Source organism: Euprymna scolopes, chromosome 5 (assembly GCF_053919585.1).
Source record: "Euprymna scolopes isolate OS-2025 chromosome 5, ASM5391958v1, whole genome shotgun sequence".
Classification (NCBI taxonomy): Eukaryota; Metazoa; Mollusca; class Cephalopoda; order Sepiida; family Sepiolidae; genus Euprymna; species Euprymna scolopes.
The window spans coordinates 41,985,487-42,009,756 of NC_136486.1; the positions used below are offsets into that span (position 1 = coordinate 41,985,487).

Genomic DNA, 24,270 nt, shown 5'->3' on the forward strand with positions numbered 1-24,270 from the left:
CCCGTAATCTTCGTAATAGACATATTTACGAAAGCCACAATTGTCCGCCCTTGAATTTTAGCATATTCTAAAAAGCATATCAGCTCCCAGCTCTCCTATCTTGCACGTTATAAAAATTTGATCTTCTCATTAAAAAAAAAAAAATTGATCTATCGATGTGATCTTTTGCAATATGACATCTTCGTTCTGTGGCATGTTTGTATTTTCTGTATTTTTTTTATTAAGTTTCATTCTAAGTAAGAACCCAAAATTTATTTATTAATCAGTTTTTGGTATTTATGCTGAATACGGGCCGAGCTGAATTAGTAACCTTATTATGCAAAAACCTATTTTTACTAAATTATCCAACAGATTTTTCGATAAGTTTTATTTAAAATATATGCATTTTTTCACTAGTCACTTTGTATTTAAATTATTTCATTAAAATCAATTTTACTTCAAAAATATTTTAGCGTTTGATATTAGTTTGTTTTATTGTTTCAGTTTGTACTTTAAAGTTATATAATAAGTATGGGCAAAGTGGATGGTCGATGCCTAAAACATATCAATATTTTGACCCCCTCCCTTCACTTAAAATATCAAGAAATTAACAAATTTTAATGAGATTTTCAGTATTTATTAAGTAATGATCAGGAAATATAATGAATCGATTATTATGTTTTATATGTTAATGGGAAATTATTATTTTGTGTAAAGAAAACACTTTTACTAAATTTATAGTTTTAAATACTAAAAAATGCATTAATTTAATTTATGAATAAACACAAGTAAGAATTTCTTTATTTTTCTCTGAAAATCTTTGAACAGATGGAGCAGGTAGGATTGAAGGGTCAAATTTTTCTGCGTTTTTTTTTTTTTTGTCTTTTTTTGTTGTTTGTTTGTTTGTTTTGTTTTTTCACCGCCGTCCATCGTAGATTGTAACAATTAAAAAGAATATTTAATTTTTTTTCATGAACATTACGAAAAAAAGCCTCTAAAGTTTTAATAATAATATCGTTATAACGCGAAGAATAATTAATTTTCTCGAACTAATGATATTATCATCGAATTAAGCATTGTTTATTCAATATTTTTACCAGAAAAAATTAGTTGTAAAAATATTTCATATTATTAATAAGTTTAGATTTTTAGTGTAATTTTTACATGTAATGTTTGAATATTTTCCTTGCACGCATGAACGATTAAACGTCACTGTGAGAATTTTTTTTCTATAAGCTTGCAAAAAAAAAATATCGTAAATATTGAATATCAAGAAGAAACAAAAAAAAACATTAAAAAATGGGGAAAATTTAAGCAACGGTTCATTTATTTACCTTCGGCTGCACAACGTTGAAAAAGAAACGTATAAATAATTGAATTCATTCAAAAAGTATCGCAAAAACAAAAACAAATAACATCTATATATATATATACATATATATATATATATATATATATATATATATATATATATATATGTATGTATATATATATATATATATATATACGAGCAAACAGTTAATAAAACATGTTAAAAAACACATCGAAAAAGAGTTAAAAACATATTTAATCTGCAAAGGAAACACTAGATAAGTGGATAGTCCTAGGACTATCCACTTATCTAGTGTTTCCTTTTCAGATTAAATATATTTTTAACTTATTTCAAAGTGTTTTTAACATGTTTTATTAACGGTTTGCTCGTATTATAAGCTCTATCTCCTATTTGGTTTTATCGAGCTTTTACATCTGGCTGAGATAACTTTATAAATATTAACTCTTTAATAGTTATAATATACTTTAATTTTACCATCTTGGATCATTTTGGTAAATATATATATATATATATATATATATATATATATATATATATATATATATATATATATATATATATATACCGTGAGAGAGAGAGATATGCTATTTTGAATGTCAATCAACCGTTTAGAATTTTAAAATAAACATCCTTACTATCATGACCACAGCAGTGATGGCTTTTTTAAAATCAAACTTTATAACTTTTTAAAACTACAATTGTAAACAAATTACATCGATTTGCCATTTGTTAATATCAGCAAAAAAACTGTTACAATTTCTGGTTTCATTTTCGCAGAGGGTTTCAGTTTTCGATTATCGATTTAACCTAAAACAATCATCGTTATCGTTATAATTTCTATTTTAATAAACATTTTCTGACTATTTCTCATGTGGGTATGTGTGTTTCTCGCCTCTTTGTGAATACAATATTTATTTAAATGAAAAATTCTATAGCTAAACTAAAACGGAATTGTATAAATCTTTTTTCACTTTTTAATAATTTTATTGGCATGAAAACAATGCATTCGTCAAAACATGTCAACCATTTTAATCCATTGTTAATAGTTGAAAACAAATTAATTCCTTTATTACCTTCGATATTTGATAGCAGTTAATCAGTTGAACAGCAAACAATGTCTAGCTTTCAATTTCTCAGTAAATCCTCATGAATTAAAAGATTGAGATTTTGTGAAGTTATTTACGTTAGTAGCTTGCAATGAAATAGAAAACTTGCTTTGTTTTTACAATACACATTAGTACGGAGGAAAAAAATATATAACAACTAAATGTTATCAAAGGCAAAGTGAGTTACGTTTCAACCGAACTGAACAAGTATTTACGGTCTTTATTTAATGTAAAATGTTTATTCGAGTCGAGAAACAAGTGGTGTTGAACGCTATGTGCGAACAAGAAAAAAAAATGGCCGAAGTTTTGACAATGAGTTAAAAATAAAAAATAAAGCAAAATGGCGGTAGAAGCTCGCCCAATAAATATCACGGTAACATTTATTGGGTAGGTTTCTACCATCATTTTACTCTATTTTTACGTTTTAAAGTAATTTTCGAGACGTCAAAGATGTAAAAAGACATTGCAGCTATCATTTCTTGTTTGCGCGCAGCGTTTTATACTACTTGTTTTTTGAACCGAATAAAAACACTAAAAAAATATCCAGTTAGGTAGAAAAGTAATTTATTTTGCCTTTGATAACATTTATTTGTTATATATTAGGTTTTGTTTTAACAACCTTTCGGACCTCTGTGAATTGTAAAACAAACCCAAAATTTGTTTTAACCAAAAGGTAAATAATGTTGATTGAGAAAAACAATTACCAAACTGCCGAGACTCATTCGAAATTACAGAATTGTTCAGTACTTATTGAATTAATAAATTAATGGTAGTTAGCAGAGAACAAAAAAAAAACAAAAAAAAGCCAAAAATTCAAATATATTGCAAATAAATATCACCAAAAGTAAAACAAGTTACTCTTCTACCTACTGTGATACGTGTGTGTTTTAACGTATTTTAAAGCTTTTATTCGGTTTGAAGAACAAGTACTGCAGGGTGATAAGATAAACCGACGACAACATGGCCAACAAGAACATGCTGTCTTTGGGTGGTCATTAATAGCTGAAAACTCGAAAAATAAACAAAATACTGATAGCAGTCCACCCAATAAGTATCACGGTAACATTTATTGGGTGGATTTCTATCATTATGTTCTTGTATTTTCATGACTTAAGCGATTATTGACACTCCAAGACGGTAGTTCTTGTCGGCCATGTTGTCGATTTAACTTACCAACTCGGCACTACTTGTATTTGGGTACTGAATAAAAGTTTTAAAATATGTTAAAACACAAAAGAAAACTTATCCAGGTAGGTATAACAGTAACTTTTCTTGCCTTTGGTAACATTTATTTGTCATATATTGTAATTGTTTATCCCTTTTATTTTTCCGTTTGTTGGCTTCTCTGCGAAATACCCAAATAGATTTTAGGTCACTTAAATTACTTCCTACGCCTTCTTTTCAAGAATTAAATTTGTCTTCTTGTGCCTGGAAACTCACTGACTATATTTACCAAGAGAGGCTGTCCTAAAGGTGTGAAAGTTTTTAAGACAGCTTTTTGCAAGATTGCATCAATGTGCTTGTTCTACAAGTATTTTAATGGAATGTACTCTGATGAATTCCTTGCACTTGTGCCCCGTTGATATACATATCCGCGACAGACCTGCTTAGTAACGAAATTATAACCCGTCGCTATTGAGGTCTCTAAATGCCAGATAGCTTTCTGCTTAAATAGTTTCTTTCCTTCAACAGTTAGACTTTGGAATTTCTTTCCTGCTACCTGCTTCTCTGACTGTACTGACATGCAGAAGTTCAACTCTAACGTAAACCAACATCTTATTAATCTTTCTTAGGCATGGTCCTAATTAGTAACCCGTTACGTCCAAGTGACAATATGCCTTGTTTGGGGTGAGGATGTGTAAAAATAATTTTTTTTTTTTTTAATTATAAGGCATCGGAAATTTAATTATAAAACTGCTTTAAATACTAGATTTTTATAGAATTCTTTATTTTCTTGGAGAAAAATGTATATCTTTATATTTTCAGGAAAAAACACTTATACACGGAGGACGTTCTAAAATTAATGACTATTTTTTTTTTATTCCTCACGAATGGATCAGAAGGGATTGCAAATTGCATTGTTATGATGACTAAACTTATGCATTCATGACTTGAAAGTTTCGTCTCTGTCGCAGATATTGACTGTGAGAAAGCAACCCCTATGTGTCAGAAGCAGAGGTGCGTAATTGAATTCCTCGTAAAAGTGCATTGAGAATGGTGATGACTATGTAGAAAATAAATTCTGGAGCACAAAATGTTGCTCGTTTTGATGGTATCACTCGTAGTTCTTTAACTTTTTGAAGTTTAAAAAATATAGGAGGCTTTACTTTTGAAATGAACGTCGTAAATTTGTTTTGCTTAAATAGTTAAATAGCTAAGCATTATTCTCACAATTTTTTAACCAGTACGTTTTTAATCCATTACGTCACGGAACATTGCGAACAATTCTGGTATGAATTTTGAGAGCCTTAAACCTATTTTTTTTTTGTTTTGTTTTGTTTTTTAGAAGTACAATCTTATTACTTATCACTATGGCTGTGACAACAGCATATTCTTTTCATTGTTTTGACTCTTGAGTATATATCCGTTAATATCGTATATGTTTTTATATAGACGGATGTGGTTCTCGGTTGATTGACTGTGTCTTACTGTGTCGGATATATACATGGGAGCCAAAAAAAATGAAAATAATATTCTGTTGTCACAGCCCTACTTATCACTATAGAGCCCTATTTATTAGTGTTGAGACGGTATCGGAATCGGAAAGATTTGTGCATATTTTCCGATGCCAAAAACAATTCTTTTATTTACCTGTTTTATTTGATTTTGTTTATAGCAAACTTTTCTACTGCTGGTAGTAATTAAAAAATAATAAATATTTATAGATTTTCAATTAAAAATAAAAATAAAATCTATAGATTTTACCTCCTCACACCATGTGTATCTTATGTTTGAGAAAATATGTGTACATTTAACATGTATTTTTTACTGTAATCGGGAATGAATTACACCTCTATTTTAAAATATGTAGAGATTTATAAAGAATCGGAATCAGAATCGGTAATTGTATCGGAATCGGGAAAAATATTGGAATTACCCCACCACTACTTCTTATTATTGCATACTACTCTGTGTGTGGGGGGGTGAATCGAGTTACAAATGACAATCATTTGGGGCTTTAAGGTTTAATCCTCAGTGCGGTCGATAATAAGAGTACAATCGCGAATTTCTTAATGCCTGACAGAACGAGAGCATGCTACCTCTGTGAATCAAAGAAAGGATACCGTTCCAAATTCCGTGTAGATTTTCGAGTTCGACATCTGAAAATCGAAACGCTTTAAATATAACACTCAAGGTGATTGCAGTAGTTCGAATTAACCAAATAATAACAATTGTGACTCCCCATTAAAAAAAAATGGGAAACATTGGATATCTAGGGTTCAAATGAGATTTTGCATTGCTTCTGCTTCGATCTATTCTAAATGAGAATATTACGTAAAGTAAGATTACTTTTAGTAATCGATATGGATGACTATAATGTTCCCTATCTTAGGTTGAGCATATTGGGAAATGATATACAAATTACTATTAGCGTATGATGCGATGCTCTTTGTGTAAACAAATTGAGCTTAGGTATTAAGACAATGTCAAAACATTGTTAATTCACTGCCCGCATAGCAGCAGCAGTACGTCGTTTGGGCGATCGTGTTTCAATCCTGGCTTGAGGTAGTTGCTTGTCTAGCCATACTGATGAGCTGTGAATCAGCGTAACAGTATTGTAGATGACTTTCTTTATATATATATATATATATATATATATATATATATGTGTGTGTATATATATATATATATATATATATATATATATATATAAACATATTAGTATATATTGTTTTTTTATACTTTTTAGCCTTTATTGTTTTTCTGTCTTTTTCTCTTTTATCCCCATCATATCACTCCCCTATAATTTTTTCCCAGTTCTAATCTGAATTTTTTGAAAGTCGATGTTATCTTTTTTTCCAATTTTACATTTGTATACTTCAAGCTTTTACTTCTCTTCTGACGAAAAGCTTCGAAATGCTAGAAAGAGGTTTCTACCTTATATATATATATATATATATATATATATATATATATATATATATATATATATATATATATATATATATTATAATATAAAACTCAAATCATTTTCCCTGGGCGTTGAAACCGTCCATCCGGTTTTGGTTTACGATGCGAATGTGTACATAAATCCAGTTCATGTTTACGATACGCATGTGTACATTAATACAAACAATACTGGAAATGACTTCTGCATTTTTTTTTTTTTTTTACATCGATATTTTGCAAATCGTTCTTTTCCGTATTTCATTTTTCCCCCTCATATTTCTGTATATCACTTTTTAAAAATTAAAATATACACAAAACGATATAAAACCGAAGATAATAATAAAAAAACTATATGCGTTTTTAGCGTCACAGATTTTTAAAACGATTATTTGGATTTTTTTTTTTCATTGCAAGTTGGAATCGTTTTCAAATTAAAAAGCAACAAATATGTTTTTCTAGTGTAAAAAAAAAAACCCTACTTGATCAATATACATATTTAAAAAAAAAAAAAAAACATTTTCTTTACCCAAGTTGTGTGCGATCAATAGTTTTATCGATAGAAATCTACAACTCAATAAAAAAATTAATTGTACGTTTTTCGTGTCCCAAATTGTTTATTTGCGATTATTTTATCTTTATTTTTGATTGCAACCTTGACCCCTTTTCAAATAAAATCAAAACAAATACGTTTACGGTTTAAACTATTTTAAAGTCTTTTAGATATTCTGTAATTTTAAAGTTTAATGACGTTAAAATTACTGAGATATGTATAAAAAATCAGATCAGCTTGCCCAGTCGTTGAAACCTTGTTAATAAAAAGAAACTACTTAACTATCAACACATAACATTTAACTTGTTTATAAGTGAAACATAAAAAATATGGTACAATAAGCAACTGTTACCAATTACATCTCTTAGTTTTTTACGATTTAAACTATTTTTACGTCTTCTAATTCATTATTTTCCGTAATTGGCAGTTTAAATACGTTAAAATTACTTGCAAATGTTTTTTAATGCTTTGAAGAGTATGAAACAACATACTTTTTAGCCAGTTAAAAATGGGTAAAAGTTATAGCTGTTAACTAATGATAAATAATTTATGCTATACTGGCTTTCATTAAGAATTGCATTTCTTTGTTTACAAATCTATTCGCATATTTTTCGCCTCTTTTTTTTTTTACAAGGTGGTCACCACTTATCAAGGCCCGGAAGCCACTCAGGGATAAGGGTTATTGTAAGTACAGTACGTTAGTGTGGATATTTAAAGTGTCTACTTAAAGGGGCGGTTCATCAGGAATTTGTTTACGTTGGACTTGCGTGTATAAAAATGGTCATAAGGAATTACATTTATCAATATCCGGAAAACTACTTGTTTGCGGAAAAATAAAATGCGACATTCGTTTTCAGCATACGCAAAAACTTTTAAGGGTCGTCATTTTAAAGGAAAATGTTTACGTGGAAACAAAGTGAAAAAGTTTTTTTTTTTTTACACAGAGATCACCACTTATCAAGGCCCGGAAGCCACTCAGGGATAAGGGTTATTGCAAGTACATTATGTTAGTGAGTTACCGAAGTTTTATTCAAATAGTCTTTATTTGAACTTTTATGGCAAAATTATAACCTTTACGAGTAAAATATGTTTACGAGCTGTTTTTTCAATCAAATATCAGAGGTGTTCATATTTATTTTTTTTTACGTCCAACATAAAAATATAACTGTTATAAGAATATTTATGAACTATTTTTTCCAACGAGATTGTGTTTAAAAATATTTATGAACTGATTTTTTTATATATATTATGAACCGTTTTTTGTTTGATTAAAAAACAGTTTATAAACATATTGTTAAAAAAAAAACTTCATAAATATTTTCATAACAGTTCTATTTTTATGCTTGGTGTTAAAATAATTCTTTCTAACATATGATGTTTGATTTTTAAAAAAAACTGCTCATAAGCATATTTTGGTCAATTTTTACGACGTGTCCCAGCGTATTATAAACACCTCAACCTCCCCATGTTAAGAACGGCTTTCGGATTCAACACCCTCAACCTCAAGTTATTAACATGGGGAGGTTGGGGAGGTGTTTATTCTGAAAGCCGTTCTTAACATGGGGAGGTTGAGGAGGTGTTTATTCCGAAAGCCGTTCTTAACATGGGGAGGTTGGGGAGGTGTTTATTCCGAAAGCCGTTCTTAACATGGGGAGGTTGGGGAGGTGTTTATTCCGAAAGCCGTTCTTAACATGGGGTGGTTGGGGGTATTTATACTACGTTTGGGCAGGTCGTAAAAAAATACCCATATTTTTATTCTAAAGGTTATAATTTTGTTATAAAATTCAAATAAAGACTGTTTGAATAAAACTATTTTTATATTTATAAAAGCTACATTACATGCAGTGTTGGTCATCCCTACATTAAAATTTGTCTGACGTCACCACTTCCGCCGAATGGTTTTGTAAACAAAAAATTGGGACTTAACGAAACGAAAACCGCCATAATTATAGAATATGTGGTGACTAATCTATATTAATTACTAAATATGACTTAGTTCGCTGCACTTTATCACAACAAAAACAATAAAACATTCGTCAATTAATAATTTTTCATTATATATATATACATATATATATATATATATATACATACATACATACATATATATATATATATATATATATATATATATATATATATATATATATATATATATATATATATATGAAATCGTGTCAAGAAAATCACACATTCATACTGGGGTATAATACTTTCACACGAATATTTCTGTTATGCAACAACAAATATATATATATATATATATATATATATATATATATATATATATATATATATATATATATATCCTTGATACGTGATTGTTAAAAATATTTTTCTCGTCATATATATTAATTCTGTGTACTCACTATTCCATAGCTAGTTAAAACGTATACTGACACAACAGGCCACGGGTAGTCGTCATATATATATATATATATATATATATATATATATATATATATGTTCACTGTTTTTATGAAAGAATTCCATCAAAGTGCTCGATTACAAAGAAAAATGTTCAATATAAGAGCTTAATATTTATTGATTTAAAACTGTACGGAAGTTTTTGTTTTTTTTTTTTGGTTTGGTTTGATTGTTTTTGTTTTACCGCATATCAACCCTTTTCAGGTTATTTAATGCCGAATTCAGTTATTTTGAAGAAAAATTTTTTTAATAGAATATATATACATTTTTTTTCAAGTCTGTTTCTATTCAACCCATAGTTGGGGCCCTAACAGGTACTATCACTGGGAGCAATGGCAATTAAAGGCTTACTCCACACTCTCCAAAGCCCGCAAGCTGGGGCCTCACCATCGGATATAGTTTAAGGTCATATACAGGACCGAGTTTTTGCTGACCTTTTGTACAGTTTATATATATATATATATATATATATATATATATATATATATATATATATATATATATATGTGTGTGTGTGTGTGTGTGTGTGTGTGTGTGTGTGTGTGTGTGTGTGTGTGTGTGTGACAAACGATATGAAATAATAATCTATGAAAGCACAACACAAGTGTTCAAATCAGGCAACAACGGTAACATCCTGTAATAATATTAAGAAAATCTTAAAAATAATCTTAAAAATTATTATGTAATAAAATTTAACTAATGTAATGTTTTTATTTGTTTTATAGTACACCCAAAATCGATATTAATTTACTTGAATAAATTATTAAAAGGAAAACTAAGTAGCACTGAAACGATTTTATACACAAAAAATACAACTATTTTTGTTTTGTTTTGTTTATTTGTTTTTTCACTCATGTGCATCCATAGCATGCCATATCAAGGTATGACTTGTTAAAAGATGCTGAAAAGTTGTTTATTGATGAAATTATCGAAACGTGGACTAAAAACTGAAGCATTTAGGTTTTAAGATATTTCAATACATTTTTTTTTTGTTTTTTGTTTAGTTTTTTAGTCTTTAATTTTACAGTTTTAGAATTTTAGAATTTTAGAATTTTCATTAAAAATTTTTTTAAATTTGTGATTTTACAGTACGAGAGTCAAGACATGTTTTTGTTTCGAAATTTTGTAATGAGGAGTGATAATTTCTGCTATGTCGATTATTCTAACTACCCACTCTCATCTTGAGTGTTATTGTCGCAACGTTTCGGTTGTTGTGACCTCCGATTTTCTTCAGGTATACCTTATTAAATCCAAGTATTTTTCTGTCGAACACGAAAATCTTTCTATCGAACTCGGGAATCTGTGATCTCGAGAATCGGATCAACAACATGCTATTCCCGTGTATTGAATAAAAGGTTTCATTCGAAATTCTTAAGTTCGAGAGAAGGATTCCGAGTTTGGGAAGATACGCCCGAAGAAAGTCGGAGGTTACATCGGCCGGGCGTGTTGAGGAATTCGTTCAAGACTAGCGGGAGGCACCCGACTTTGTCCGAGTGTAAAATACGCTTAAATACGATATTTTAATTTGTCCAAATTCCGTATGTATCATTATACAGTCGTTATTTCAAAAGTAAAAATAAATGTATTTGGATGCCATCGGCTAGAATCGAAGCAGATCCTGTAGCATTCAAAGCTGGTGACGTTACCACTGAACTAACGTGACAGGCATATGAACTGATAAAAAATTAAGAATTAAAAATAAACTAAGATGAATGTACAAAATGTACAACGATTTTTTTTTTTTTTTTTTTTCAATTTTTACCTATTTTTGACCCCTGAAAAACTATTTTAACCGACTAAAGAACGGCACGTAAAATATCAAATCATTTGAGGTCCTTAGTGTCGCTCTGCGACTTTTAGTTTCGGGGGAGATAGAGTTTGAAAATATGCAGACAGACAGACAGACAGGCATATGACGGTTTATATATTAGATTATAAGAGAATAATCCAAATGATACACAAAATACTTTTGTTATGAAGTTCACTGTTTAAAATGAATCAAAAATTGGTTAAGGATGAAACAATTTTTGTATTTTCTACTGGTGATACTTACGCTGTTATTTTCCAAATTAAACTAAAATCAAATGTTAAATGATTAATTTTAATTGTTTTATAAATGGTTTTAACTGAAAAAAAGCAAAACATGTCTGAAAACTTGTCCATTCCTAATTCTCATCGAATAAGTTTATAAATAGAGATTAAAACAACACTTGAATAAATTGAGTTCTAATTTCATCGATTTTTTTTTCTCAGAATAGCCAACGAAGCAAAAAAGGGGGAGGGTGATAGATACACAACAATTAAATGTTACCAAAGGCAAGCTACGTGTCTTTTTAATTTATTTTAAAATGTGTCTTGCTTTAAAATAAAAACGTTGTGTAAAGCCTATCTAGTTAGAACGAAAAACAAAATAGTTTTATTAGAACTATAGCTGAACCTTGATAATAGCTCAAAAATCGAAAATTAAGCAAAATACTCGTATAATAATACATTTTCGCACGATTAATGATATTCATTGAATGATGTTTGTTTTAGTCAGCGTTTTGTTTAATTTTCAATTTTTTTTTCTCAGAATAGCCAACGAAGCAAAAAAGGGGGAGGGTGATAGATACACAACAATTAAATGTTACCAAAGGCAAGCTACGTGTCTTTTTAATTTATTTTAAAATGTGTCTTGCTTTAAAATAAAACGTTGTGTAAAGCCTATCTAGTTAGAACGAAAAATGAAATAGTTTTATTAGAACTATAGCTGAACCTTGATAATAGCTCAAAAATCGAAAATTAAGCAAAATACTCGTATAATAATACATTTTCGCACGATTAATGATATTCATTGAATGATGTTTGTTTTAGTCAGCGTTTTGTTTAATTTTCAATTTTTGAGTGATTATCATGGCTCGAATATGGCTCTAATAAGACCATCATCTTTTTCTAACTCAAGAGATTTCATATTACTTTTATTTTTAAGTAAAATCACTTTTTAAGTAAAATCAGAAAATCTTATCCAAGTAGGTAGAAGAGTAACTTATCTAGCTTTTTGTAATATTGATTTGTTGTGTATTTCTTTTTTGTTTTTAATTTTTTTGTTGCTGCTTTTGTTTGGTTGTTTGTTTGTTTGTTTGTTTGTTTTTCACTTCGTTTTTGCTTTGATGGCTATTCTGGAAAATAACCCTAATTTTATTACAATTTGTTCAATTAATGATTCAATGATAAATCGATTGCAATAATTAAATTTAAATGTTAAACTGCGATTTCAAACGAATAAACGGAAATTGTTTCGTTTTGTTTTGTTTTGTTTTTGTTTTTGTTTTTTATTTTTTGAAAAAAAAAAAAGGTGAAACAAAAATGAAAGCACAAAATACGCCCAGACAACGCCGGATATACACAACTAGTTAATTATTAACGTTTCTTATGTTTGTTTGTTTGTTTGTTTGTTTGTTTGTTTGTTTGTTTGTTTGTTTGTTTTAAGGCATATCAACAATTCCAGGGGTATTTTGATGTCGAAACATAATACTTACCTTGAATGATGTTGAAGGGACTGAATAGATGACAAAGGCCATCCGCTTATGAGGTCAGTGTCTATCTTACGAAGCTTTAAGGAATTGTTATTGTAATAAAAAAAAAACACTAAAAACCTGATATGTTACAACATGGTCGGACTAAGATCAAAATATAGTATCTGTTCTGTCCTCAATCAGTGAAGTGTCAGTGATATACAAATTACTATTAGCGATGCGCTTTGTGTAAACAAATTGAGCTTAGGTACTTTGGACAATGTCAAAACATTGTTAATTCACTGCCCGTATAGCAGCAACAGCAGTCGTATAGCTTTTGGGCGATCTGGTTTCGATCCTGGCTTGAGGTAGTTTCTTGTCTAGCCGCACTGATAAGCTGTGAAACAGCGAAAAACAGTATTGTATGTGGATGACTATATATATATATATATATATATATATATATATATATATATATATATATATATATATATATATATATTGTGTTTGATCAATGCTGCTGGGGAGCCATGATATAATATACTGTTTTGTTATTAATCCCCGAAACAGTGTTTCATGGTAAACAATTGATGATCCCTTTAAAAACATTGGTACTATTGTTTGTTCATGTAAGTAAAGCTATTTAGCGACGCAGGAAATTAATTGACTTACTGAAAAATAATTTTCCAACGAAGGACATTTTTTTTTAATAGTTTTAAAGGTTTTAAAGAAACCTCCGTTATATATTATTTAATTGGAATTCATTATTTAGATTAGTATTATTTATTAATTTATTTATTGCGGACTATTATCCTCATCTTTCCTAGTTGCTGTTTCACGGTGTTTCGGCTAACTATTCCTCTGGCCTTCGTCAGGTGGTAACCGTGACGGGATAGGAACTCTGAATCTCCTAACTGCATTCTCGGTAATTACTTGATGATAATGAGGATAATAGTCCGCTATTCCGCCAATAAGTAAATAAGTAAATGAAACATCCGTTAGACGTTAACTTTGCCTTAGATGCTTTCTTCTTGAATTTAAATGTTCTCAGAATTCTGATAATGACGCGCGATTTTTGTTATATTTAAAAAAAAAAAAACTGAAACGAAAAACCCAAAATAGGATGCGGTTCCTTTTTTTTCTTTTTTCTTTTTTTTTTTTTTTCATGAATATATGCGACACAAATAATAAAACGAGTTTGAAGTTCTGAAAATCAAAAAAAAAAAAAAAAAGCAAAAAAAAAAAAAAGAAACGGAGACGAATATGGAGATGGAGTATGGACTGACTTACCTTTTTGAAATTGAGCCTGTGTAACTTTGGTGTTTCCGAGTATGTCATCAATTGAGTGTTGGTTGCAGTTAGTAGTCACTCGTGCGTGTCCATCGTGTAAAGACCGCTGGACGAGGTTCAAATGGGCACCAGCCCCACCCACGATTTCGTGGTTAGTACCATTATTTCCGCCTCCTCCACTGCCGACCCCTCCGCCTGCGCCTATGCTGACCCCGCCAATGCTGGTCCGGTCATCGAGGGGGTCAAGCGATTGCAAAGAATAGTCCGAGTAAAGTTTTTCCGCTTTTATATAGGATGGAGATGCAGTTGTCATCTTTGGAAGATAGAGAATCCCGTGGACAATGCAATCGCTAAATGAAATCGGCTACGGCCGCTATACGCGCACTCGCTTGTGTCCGAAGGGGTCACTTTGAATAAATCCTCGTTTTGGTAATCGACGGAAATCTTCTTTTTTTTTTTTTTTATGAGTCCAACATTTGGAAATTCCGATCATTCAATTTTATATGGCGGTTAAATTTCTTCAAAAATAAAAAAAAATGTGATACAGGAAAAAAAAATTAGAATTGTGGTTTGTATATAGAAATAGAAAAAACTTACAATTAAAAGTAAATAAAATACTGTATTAATATATGTACCTAATCCATATATACATACATATATAAAAATATATATATATATGAATCCGCTGTTTGATATTAAATGTAAAAGCAGCATACATAGATTAATTAATTTATAATTAATTATAATTAATTAATAATTCTTTTTATTCAATAGTTTTAATATGTAAACAAAGTTAATTAAAGTTTTAAGTAATAACTCACGTGTTTTCAATATGATACTTATAACGTAAGTAAAATATGGATTATATATATATATACAGGAAAAACATGTTGCAGTTGCACATTAGAAACATGTTACATATATTTATGAAAACAGATAAGAAAAAAAGATATAATTCGATACTGTCTATATATAAACTTTTTTAATCTGGTAGATAAGGAGGCTTTTTTATATTAGGTGGTTGGAAAGGATTTGCATATACTTTAAAGTTTAAATCTTATTTTGTCAAATGTTGAATTATATATTTATTGAATAGAGAGAGAGGGAGAGAGAGTGGGGGGGATAGATAGATAGATAGATAGATAGATAGATAGATAGATAGATAGATAGATAGATAGATAGATAGATAGATAAGGTCTATTCAAAAGATACATACGCATATACCTAGGCAAAAATCATAATAAATAAGCACCTTTGTATGGAGACATTGTAGAATTAAGTAACAGTTTCATCAAAGTATAAACAGATAAAAATTAATACAAAAGAATACATTAATTTATAAATACCTCGTTAAATACCTTCTTAAATATAAGCATTAAACATATATTCCTCTAACAAAAAAAAAACAGACACACAAAAACAAAGTCTTACAAAGCGTAAACTGTACCATTAAAATTAGAAACTTGTACAAATTTAGTACAGTTGAAATCATCTCATTTTCCATATCATAATTCTAAAGAGTAAGTAGATTTTCTTCCTTGGAAGCAGAACAAATAAATCATCCGATTAAAGAACTTGATTCCAATTAAAAATGGTTCTTCCTGTGGTAGAAAATTTCAAGCGAAACCATGAATGAGTTCGGTTCCTTGTGCTACTGTCGTCTCCCGAATATTAAATTAACATTGCACCCCCGTGCGTTTCTTGCTAAAAACTATGTGTGTGTTTGGCCATGTGGCTTTTTCAACCAGTAGGAATAGTAAAGGGAGAAAAAAAGAAAAGCAAAGAGAGCGTGCGAAGTAGGGTGATAGAGAAAGGGGGGAAAGAGGGAAGGGGAAGAGAGGGAGAGAGAAAGAGAGAGAGAGAGGAGGGCTTTGAGGGAACAAGTCTCAGAAGTGGCAAACGTAACTTCTATTTTTCGCTTAATATCCAATTTAGCTGACACCGTAATTCTGCCGTGTCGACGGAATAAACAAATAAAGAATTAGAATAGAAGATACTTGTCAAAAGTTTTGTAATTCCGTTAAAAAAAAAAAAAAGAATTAAAAAATCGATATTTGAACAAAATTGATTCGAATGTGCATTAAAAAATAGCGAAGATTAATGTTTTTGTTTTTTGTTTTTTTAATTTTGAGTTTTTGTTCAACCGAAAATTCAAGGATTTAAATTAATTGAAGCAATCCAATCCATCAACGTTTGAAAATTAACAAACATAAAAAAAATTAGGTTTTTTCTCCTTCTTCTTCTTCTTCTTCTTCTTCTTCTTCTTCTTTTTCTTCTTCTTTTTCTTCTTCTTCTTCTTCTTCTTCTTAAAGAAAGAAGAAGAAAACGAACTTTTTATGTTAAAAATTATTAAATCGTTATTCAATAATTCGCTTAATTTTGTTCCTATTTATTTGCCTCCCTACGAGGGCAGAGTTGGACACTAGGTCGGTTTTTAATGTAGGGAAAATCCAGCTCCCCTAAAAGGGGCTCTCTGGATAGGAACAAAAATAAATATTGCTCAGTTATGAAGGATTTCTTCTCCACTAACCGAGGACAGAAACGGTGAAGTGTAGCATCAGAACAGATATTACACTATGATCTTGAAGTTTTTGGTTTCGTATGTCTACTTAGAAAGTTGTAGGATTAAGGAAAGACCCCTTTCTCTCTCTCTCTCTCTCTCTCTCTCTCTCTCTCTCTCTCTCTCTCTCTCTCTCTCTCTCTATCTATCTATCTATCTATCTATCTATCTCCCTCCTACCGTCCTTTTCTCTCACACTTTTTTCTTCTCTTCTATCATTTTCTTTCTTTTCTTTTCACTTTTATTCTCGTTTATTTGTAAAATCTTTTTTATTCACCGTCCTCCTCCTACTCTCCCCTTTCTTATATCTTTTCCGTTCTCTTTTGACCTTCTCTTTTTTCTCTCTTGCCTCTCTCTCTCTTTCTCTCTCTCTATCTCTCTATCTATCTATCTATCTATCTATCTATCTATCTATCTCTCTTGCCTGCCCCTTCCCTCTCCCTTTGTTCACTTGTCTTTTATTCTACCTCCTCTTCTCTTTCCATTTTTCTTTCTTTCTATTTCTTCTCGCTCACCTTTCTATCTTTTTTTCTACTCTTTCATCTTTTTACTTTCTTTCCATTCTTTTTCCCTTTTCTCTTTCTCTCTTCGCCTTTTTCTTTTTCTTTTATAGATTTTAATCTTTTTCAAGTGTCCTTCGCTTTCTCTCTTTCTTTCTCTTTCACGTTTTTCTCGTGTTCTCTTTTTATTTCTTTTTTCTCGTGTGTGTTTTTATTTCTTTCTCATTTTCTATCTTTCAACTTCTTTCTGTCTATTTATTTATTTATTTATTTATCTATTTATTTATTTATTTATTTATTTATTTGAGGATTGCTATCGTCATCTTCATAGTTGTTGTTTCACGACGTTTCCTCTGGCCTTTTTCAGGTGGTAAATAGATAGGAATGCTGAGTTTCTTAACTGTATCCTCAGTAATTCCTGCTTTACATAATATAATTGTTGTCTCGCCACGTCTTTTTTTTTTTCTTCTTCTTCTTTCTTGCCAACTAATACTCTGGCTGGCTTTGGGTAGGATTGAAACCACTATCTTCAGATAATGTTCACCTAGAACCGTAAAAATTCAACGCCTCTATCCAATATACAACGGACACCTCTCTCTGCCTCTGCCTCTATCTGTCTCTCTCTCCCTCTGTCTTTCCTTCTCCCTCTACCTGTGTGTGTGTGTGTCTCTCTCTGTCCGTCCGTCCGTCCGTCTGTCTCTCTCTCTCTCTCTCTCTCTCTCTCTCTCTCTCTCTCTCTCTCTCTGTGTGTGTCTCTCTCATACATCTAATCTTCTTTAAATTCTTTTCCCTTTACCTTTTTCTCTTTCTACGTCTTTTTGTGTGTTTACCCGGATGTCTACATTTTTTATTTTGGTTTTTCCTCTGTTTTCATCTGTTAATATATATATATATATATATATATATATATATATATATATATATATATATATATATATATATATATATATGTATATATATACATATATATATGTATATGTATATATATATATTCTTATTATTATTATTATTATTATTATTATTATTATTATTATTATTATTATTATTATTATTATACGTGCATAAAAGTATATATTCCTAATTGTCTCTTGATTAATTTTTCTATGTATTTGTTCCTTTTTTATTTTGTTTTTGTGTTTGTTTTGTTTTTATATTGTTGCTTTTGTTTTGATTTTTTTTTTAAATATGTCTCTTTGGGGGTGGTGGGTGGGGGGCTTATTTCATATTTTTATATCATGTTCTGTTTTATTTCTTCTTTGAAAAAAGATATTTCTATTTGTTTATTTTTATTTGTCTGTTTTTAGTTGTCTTTTTTGTTTTGTTTTTTTCATCCTCTAAAATTTTGTTCGTTTCCAAACCAATGTCCCATGTAAAGCTTGTAATCGCTTCCAATTTTTTCTTTTCTTTCTTTTGTCCCTGTCTTTTCCTATTTTTATTTCCTTACAGACTCTTTAATATGAATAACGCAATCGAGCTTGCTTAATGGCTGAACCTGTCGCTTGTGCCGATAAATCCTTTCCTCATTGGCGGACTTTCTCCGAACGCTCCTCCTCCCTTCCTCTTTTATCTATTTTAAGGCTGCCTAACTATCTATATGGCTCCTCCTACTCTCTTCTTGATTGACGGCTCGGATTAACCAATAAGAAATGTTTCTGTGTTAAGGTCATATCCGTTTGGTCGATTCATATCAACTTGTGTGATATTTCACATGAGATTTCGAATTTTTTAACAAGTAAAACAAGCATTTGAAGTAAAGTGAACTTTCTGTTCTGATACTGAACTCCATCTTTTCTGTCTTCTGTAAGTGAAGGAAGAAATCCTTGTAACTGAGACAATTTTTATTTGGATCCTAATCGAGAGTGGCCCTTTTTGTGGAGCTAGATTTTCCAACATTAAAAACCGACCTTGTGTAAACTGTGCCCTCAAGGAGAATCAAGGAAATATGGACAAGCCGTTATGATATATATATATATATATATATATATATATATATATATATATATATATATATATATATATATATGCTTCTCTGTTATTTTAATTTTCTCATCATTTTGTTTTTCATGGGTACGGGGCAACCTACAGGATGACAGGCATTCATTGCTCAAATTTCAGTAACTAACTAGCGGGTGTTTCTTTTTAATTCTAACTGTTCCTTTGAATGCAAATTGCTTGCATTTTCTTGCACTTGATTCATCAGGTATGTTCGACAAATAGTTTTTGACATTTTTTCCAAGAGTTCAGTTGTTCTTATAATTAATTGAATGCAACTATTATATATATATATATATATATATATATATATATATATATATATATATATATATATATATATATATATGGACAAACACATGCATAAAAATTGCATAGAAACCCAAAATACACAAACACACAAAAGTACAGACACACAAAATATACAAACACACAAAATACACACACATACAATATATATATATATATATATATATATATATATATATATATATATATATATATATATATATACAATATATACAAACACTCAAAATAAAGAAACGTACAAAATATACAAACATAGATAATACACACACAAAAGTTACAGACACACAAAGCATACAAACGCACAAATACACAAACACGCTAAATATAAAAGATATGCAAACACACAAAATGTACAAACACAAAAATGCACAAACACACTAAATATACATACATACAAAATACACAAACACACAAAATTTACAAACAGAAAATATGAAGACACACAAAATACACAAACACACAATATATACACACAAAATATACACACAAAATATACAAAAACACAAAATACACAAACACCAAATACACAAACACACAATATATACACACAAAATATACACACAAAATATACAAAAACATTAACCATTAATCGATGAAGCGACGTGGTTGCTACGGAAACCAGTCATAAAAAGCGTCGCTCACCTCCTTACATTTTTTTTACGCTTTTGAACACCAGAAAATTTATCATAACTTTTGTTTTACTGAACGAAAATTGAAATGATTGTTTGAAATTAGGTCCAAGAAGGAGTGAGCGGTGAAGCTTTAAAGCAGTTCTAAATGACTAAAACTGCCACTTAACAATATATTCAAACACTAGCATGTTTGAATGATACAGAAAAGGAAAAACACCATACAAAATCAAGAGAACTGAAATTGTCAGGGTAGATATTAGTGTTCAAACGCCTAATCGGAATCGGGAATCGAAAAAATTGGAACTTTGGGGGATAACAGGATAAGTATCAAAATCGGAAAAAAACGTTTGTTTAATTCCTGATTCCAAAAGCGATTTTTTATTTATTTATTTATTTTAACTTAATTTTCTATTGCTCGTTCTAATGATAAGATGTTAAATTTTCATAGATTTTAAACTAGCAGTAGAGTTACAATTTCTGAATCCTAATAACGAATTTATATAAAAATGGCAATGGAAAAATAGAACAAGTAAAACAGCAAAACAAATAAAGTCATGCGTAAGGCAAAGTACAGAAGATCACTACTCAATACCGTCCACGCCATATCAGTTAAAGTTCTTCGGCCATTTATTGTGGGTGGGCGGCTTGGATAAACTCGTCGAAAAAAAAGAAAGAGCAGAGGAAGACGATTAACAAAGTTCACCGACGGTCTCATTGTCGACAGGGTCACACCAACAGATCACACCAATCACGACTATAGATCTTCGCAGAAAGACCGGATGCAGAGCGGACTGGAGAGCCGTGATCATCGATGTCTGCAATAACAGACCTAATACCTGAAGAAGAAGAAGAAGAAGAAGAAGAAGAAGAAGAAGAAGAAGAAGAAGAAGAAGAAGAAGAAGAAGAATGGATAAATAGGAAAAAATTGTCCAAGTGAAGAATATAGATGAAAATCGCAGAAGTTTTGTTTTTTTGTTTTTTCATAAAATTTTGGATAAAATACATAAATGGAAACCATTAAGAAATCAGTCATATTAAAAGGAAAATTATATCTATATTTAAAAAGGATAAGGACGCTCGGCTACCATTCCAAATGCACATACACACACACACACACACACACACACACACACACACACACGCACACATATATATATATATATATATATATATATATATATATATATATATATATATATATATATATATACTAGCAAAAGTGCCCGTCGTTGACTGGGTTCAAAAACAGCCTACAGAAAATTGACTGATTTATGAAAGTATGATAGGTTATGAAAAGGAAGGGTTGTAAAGAGATAGCTTCGAATTTGGGGGTATCAAAACCAAAGCAAAATATGATGAAAGTAAAAATAAAACAGATAAACCCCATAATTTATTATACCATACCTGCCCATACTGAAACACTTGTCACAATAATCTGTGGATTTATATTAAAAAACCTTGTTAAACTTTGTGACATATTTCCAGTCTATGGAGGTCAGGCGCGAACGAACACCCCATAATTTTATTATACCATATTTCTTCAAACTGAAACATAATTATCAGAGTATATTTACGCAGATAAATATGAAAAGTCTTTATTAAAGTTTGTGCCTATTTCCATTCTATGGAGGCCAGGCGCGAACGCAGACCCACAATTTTATTATACTATCCCTATTTAAGTTAAAACATACTTATCAAAGTATTATTATGTACATCTATATCAAAAGCACTTGTAAACGTTTTTCTTTTAATTTTTAAATTTTTTATTTCCATACTTTGTGGACCAGGCGCGAACGCCGACCCCACAATTTTAATGAACCACCGTTCTGCCAGATCAAACATACTCATTCCTGTGTCTCGATACATCTCCTATCATTATATGTAATCAGTTTTTATAAAATACTCAACCACATTGGAGCCTATTCGTGGCCAGACACACACACATACACACACACACACACATTCAGCTTTATGTTATAATATATATATATATATATATATATATATATATATATATATATATATATATATATATATATTGACACAGTGATCACCACTTATCAAGGCCCGGAGGCCACTCAGGGATAAGGGTTATTGCAAGTACATTACGTTAGTGTGGAGATTTGATGAAGTGTTTACATAAGGGGGCGGTTCATTAGGAATTTGTTAACATTGGACTTGAAGACATCCAAGTTGTAGTTCGGTGGGAAGCAGGCAGATGGAACAGAGTTCCACAGCCATGCAGTTCTAAGAAAGAAGCTTTGTTCATGGAATCCGCGTTTTGATTTAGGCACAGATATAGAGTGGGGGAAATTTTTCACAGTGGATTCAGCTAGACGGGTGTTTTTGTGAAAGATTGGCGAGGGGGGACCAGAGATTGGAGTTCAGACGAGCACCTGCCATGGAAATAACGATAAAACAAGGATAGGCTCGCAACGTCTCTTCTGTGGGAGAGAGGTTGCAGGGTAGAGAAAAGGGCATCCCCCACTAAGCCACGAAGTCTATTTTGTACTCTGTCAAGGCAGGATAGGCTGTTTTTAGCAGCTCCTGCTCAGATATGGCAACAGTATTCCATCCTTGGACGTACTTGGCTTTTATATACATCGAGAATTGCATCAGTAGTGAGATATCTTCTGGAGCGGTAGAAGGATCCCGCCATCTTTCCAGCAACCTTGGCAACAGACTTGATGTACGTGTTCCATTTCAGATCAGGAGTAAAGGTCAAACCCAGAAGCTTGTCAAAACACGGGGCCTCACCCAGACGAGAGGCATCCATCACAATTGATGCCAGATGGGGATCAGAGCGTTGATGATGTAAGGATAGGAGTTTAGTTTTTGGATGCATTAAAGGTAACCAGCCACATCTTCCCCCACTGAACCACGCGCTCGAGATCAGAGGAGAGAGAATCAGAGAGAACTTTGTCATTTACAGCCTTTGATGTGTTGCCGTAGATGGTCCTGTCATTAGCATAGATGTCAATGAATGATTTAAGTATGTGTTTAGGGAGGTCATATATATATATATATATATATATATATATATATATATATATATATATATATATATATATATATATATATATATATATATATATTAAGTAATGTGATTGATAATTAAAAATTTAAAAATAAAATTATAATTAAATTAAAAATCCGTTTCATAAGAAGGAACAATAACAAAATCAATTATCTGTACGATCGTTTCGGAAAACAATGCTTTTTATTGTGGTATACATCAAGTTATGTACAATAATTACATATAGTTTTTTAATAAGCAAGGTCTCCTCGTCAGCAAATTTTGAAGGGTTTTTATTGAATTTAAAAGACACCATAAATAAACCTAGCATTAAAAGTAAGGCAGATGAATCTGAAAAAAATTGAAATAAAAGGTCTGGATTTAAAATTTATAAGAAAATTAATATGGGTTAGAGATAGAAATAAGTAGAGAAAAAAATATAGATTTGAAGTTACATAATAAATTTGCTTTAAAAATATAGAGATATTTACCTTTTAATTTTTCGCTTTTTGAAATCAGGAAGTATGGTTTTTTTGGGGGGGCTTAATGAATTAAGTTAGACTAATTATCTCCCTTACACCCTTCAAATAAATAAAGTAAAGAAAATATGACAATTATCTCCCCTTAAAATATGTAATTGCACAAGCAACATTCTTTATATATAAACTGTAGCGTCTTTAAATCAAAAATACGCTAACGGAAATAATTTACTCCACGAGCGTCCCCCCCTTTTTAAAAATTCATCATTCAATAAGATAAAAAGCTATAGCAAGCATCTAAATGAGTATTTTAACCATAGTTCCTGATTTCAAAAAGCGAAAAATTAAAAGGTAAATATCTCTATATATTTTTTAAGCAAATTTATTATGTAACTTCAAATCTATATTTTTTTCTCTACTTATTTCTATCTCTAACCCATATTAATTTTCTTATAAATTTTAAATCCAGACCTTTTATTTCAATTTTTTTCAG

General features: G+C 30.4%; 1 protein-coding gene across 1 annotated transcript in view; it reads right to left on the bottom strand.

Moving 5' to 3' along the window:
* LOC145276792 (uncharacterized) overlaps window positions 1-14,946 on the bottom strand; it is a 421,446-nt gene extending 406,500 nt beyond the window's left edge. The window contains exon 1 of the mRNA XM_080128094.1: window positions 14,290-14,946. Coding sequence (XP_079984220.1) covers window positions 14,290-14,602 — 313 coding nt within the window. The 5' untranslated portion in view covers window positions 14,603-14,946. The remainder of the gene's footprint in view (window positions 1-14,289) is intronic.
* Between the last annotated feature and the right edge of the window lie 9,324 nt (window positions 14,947-24,270).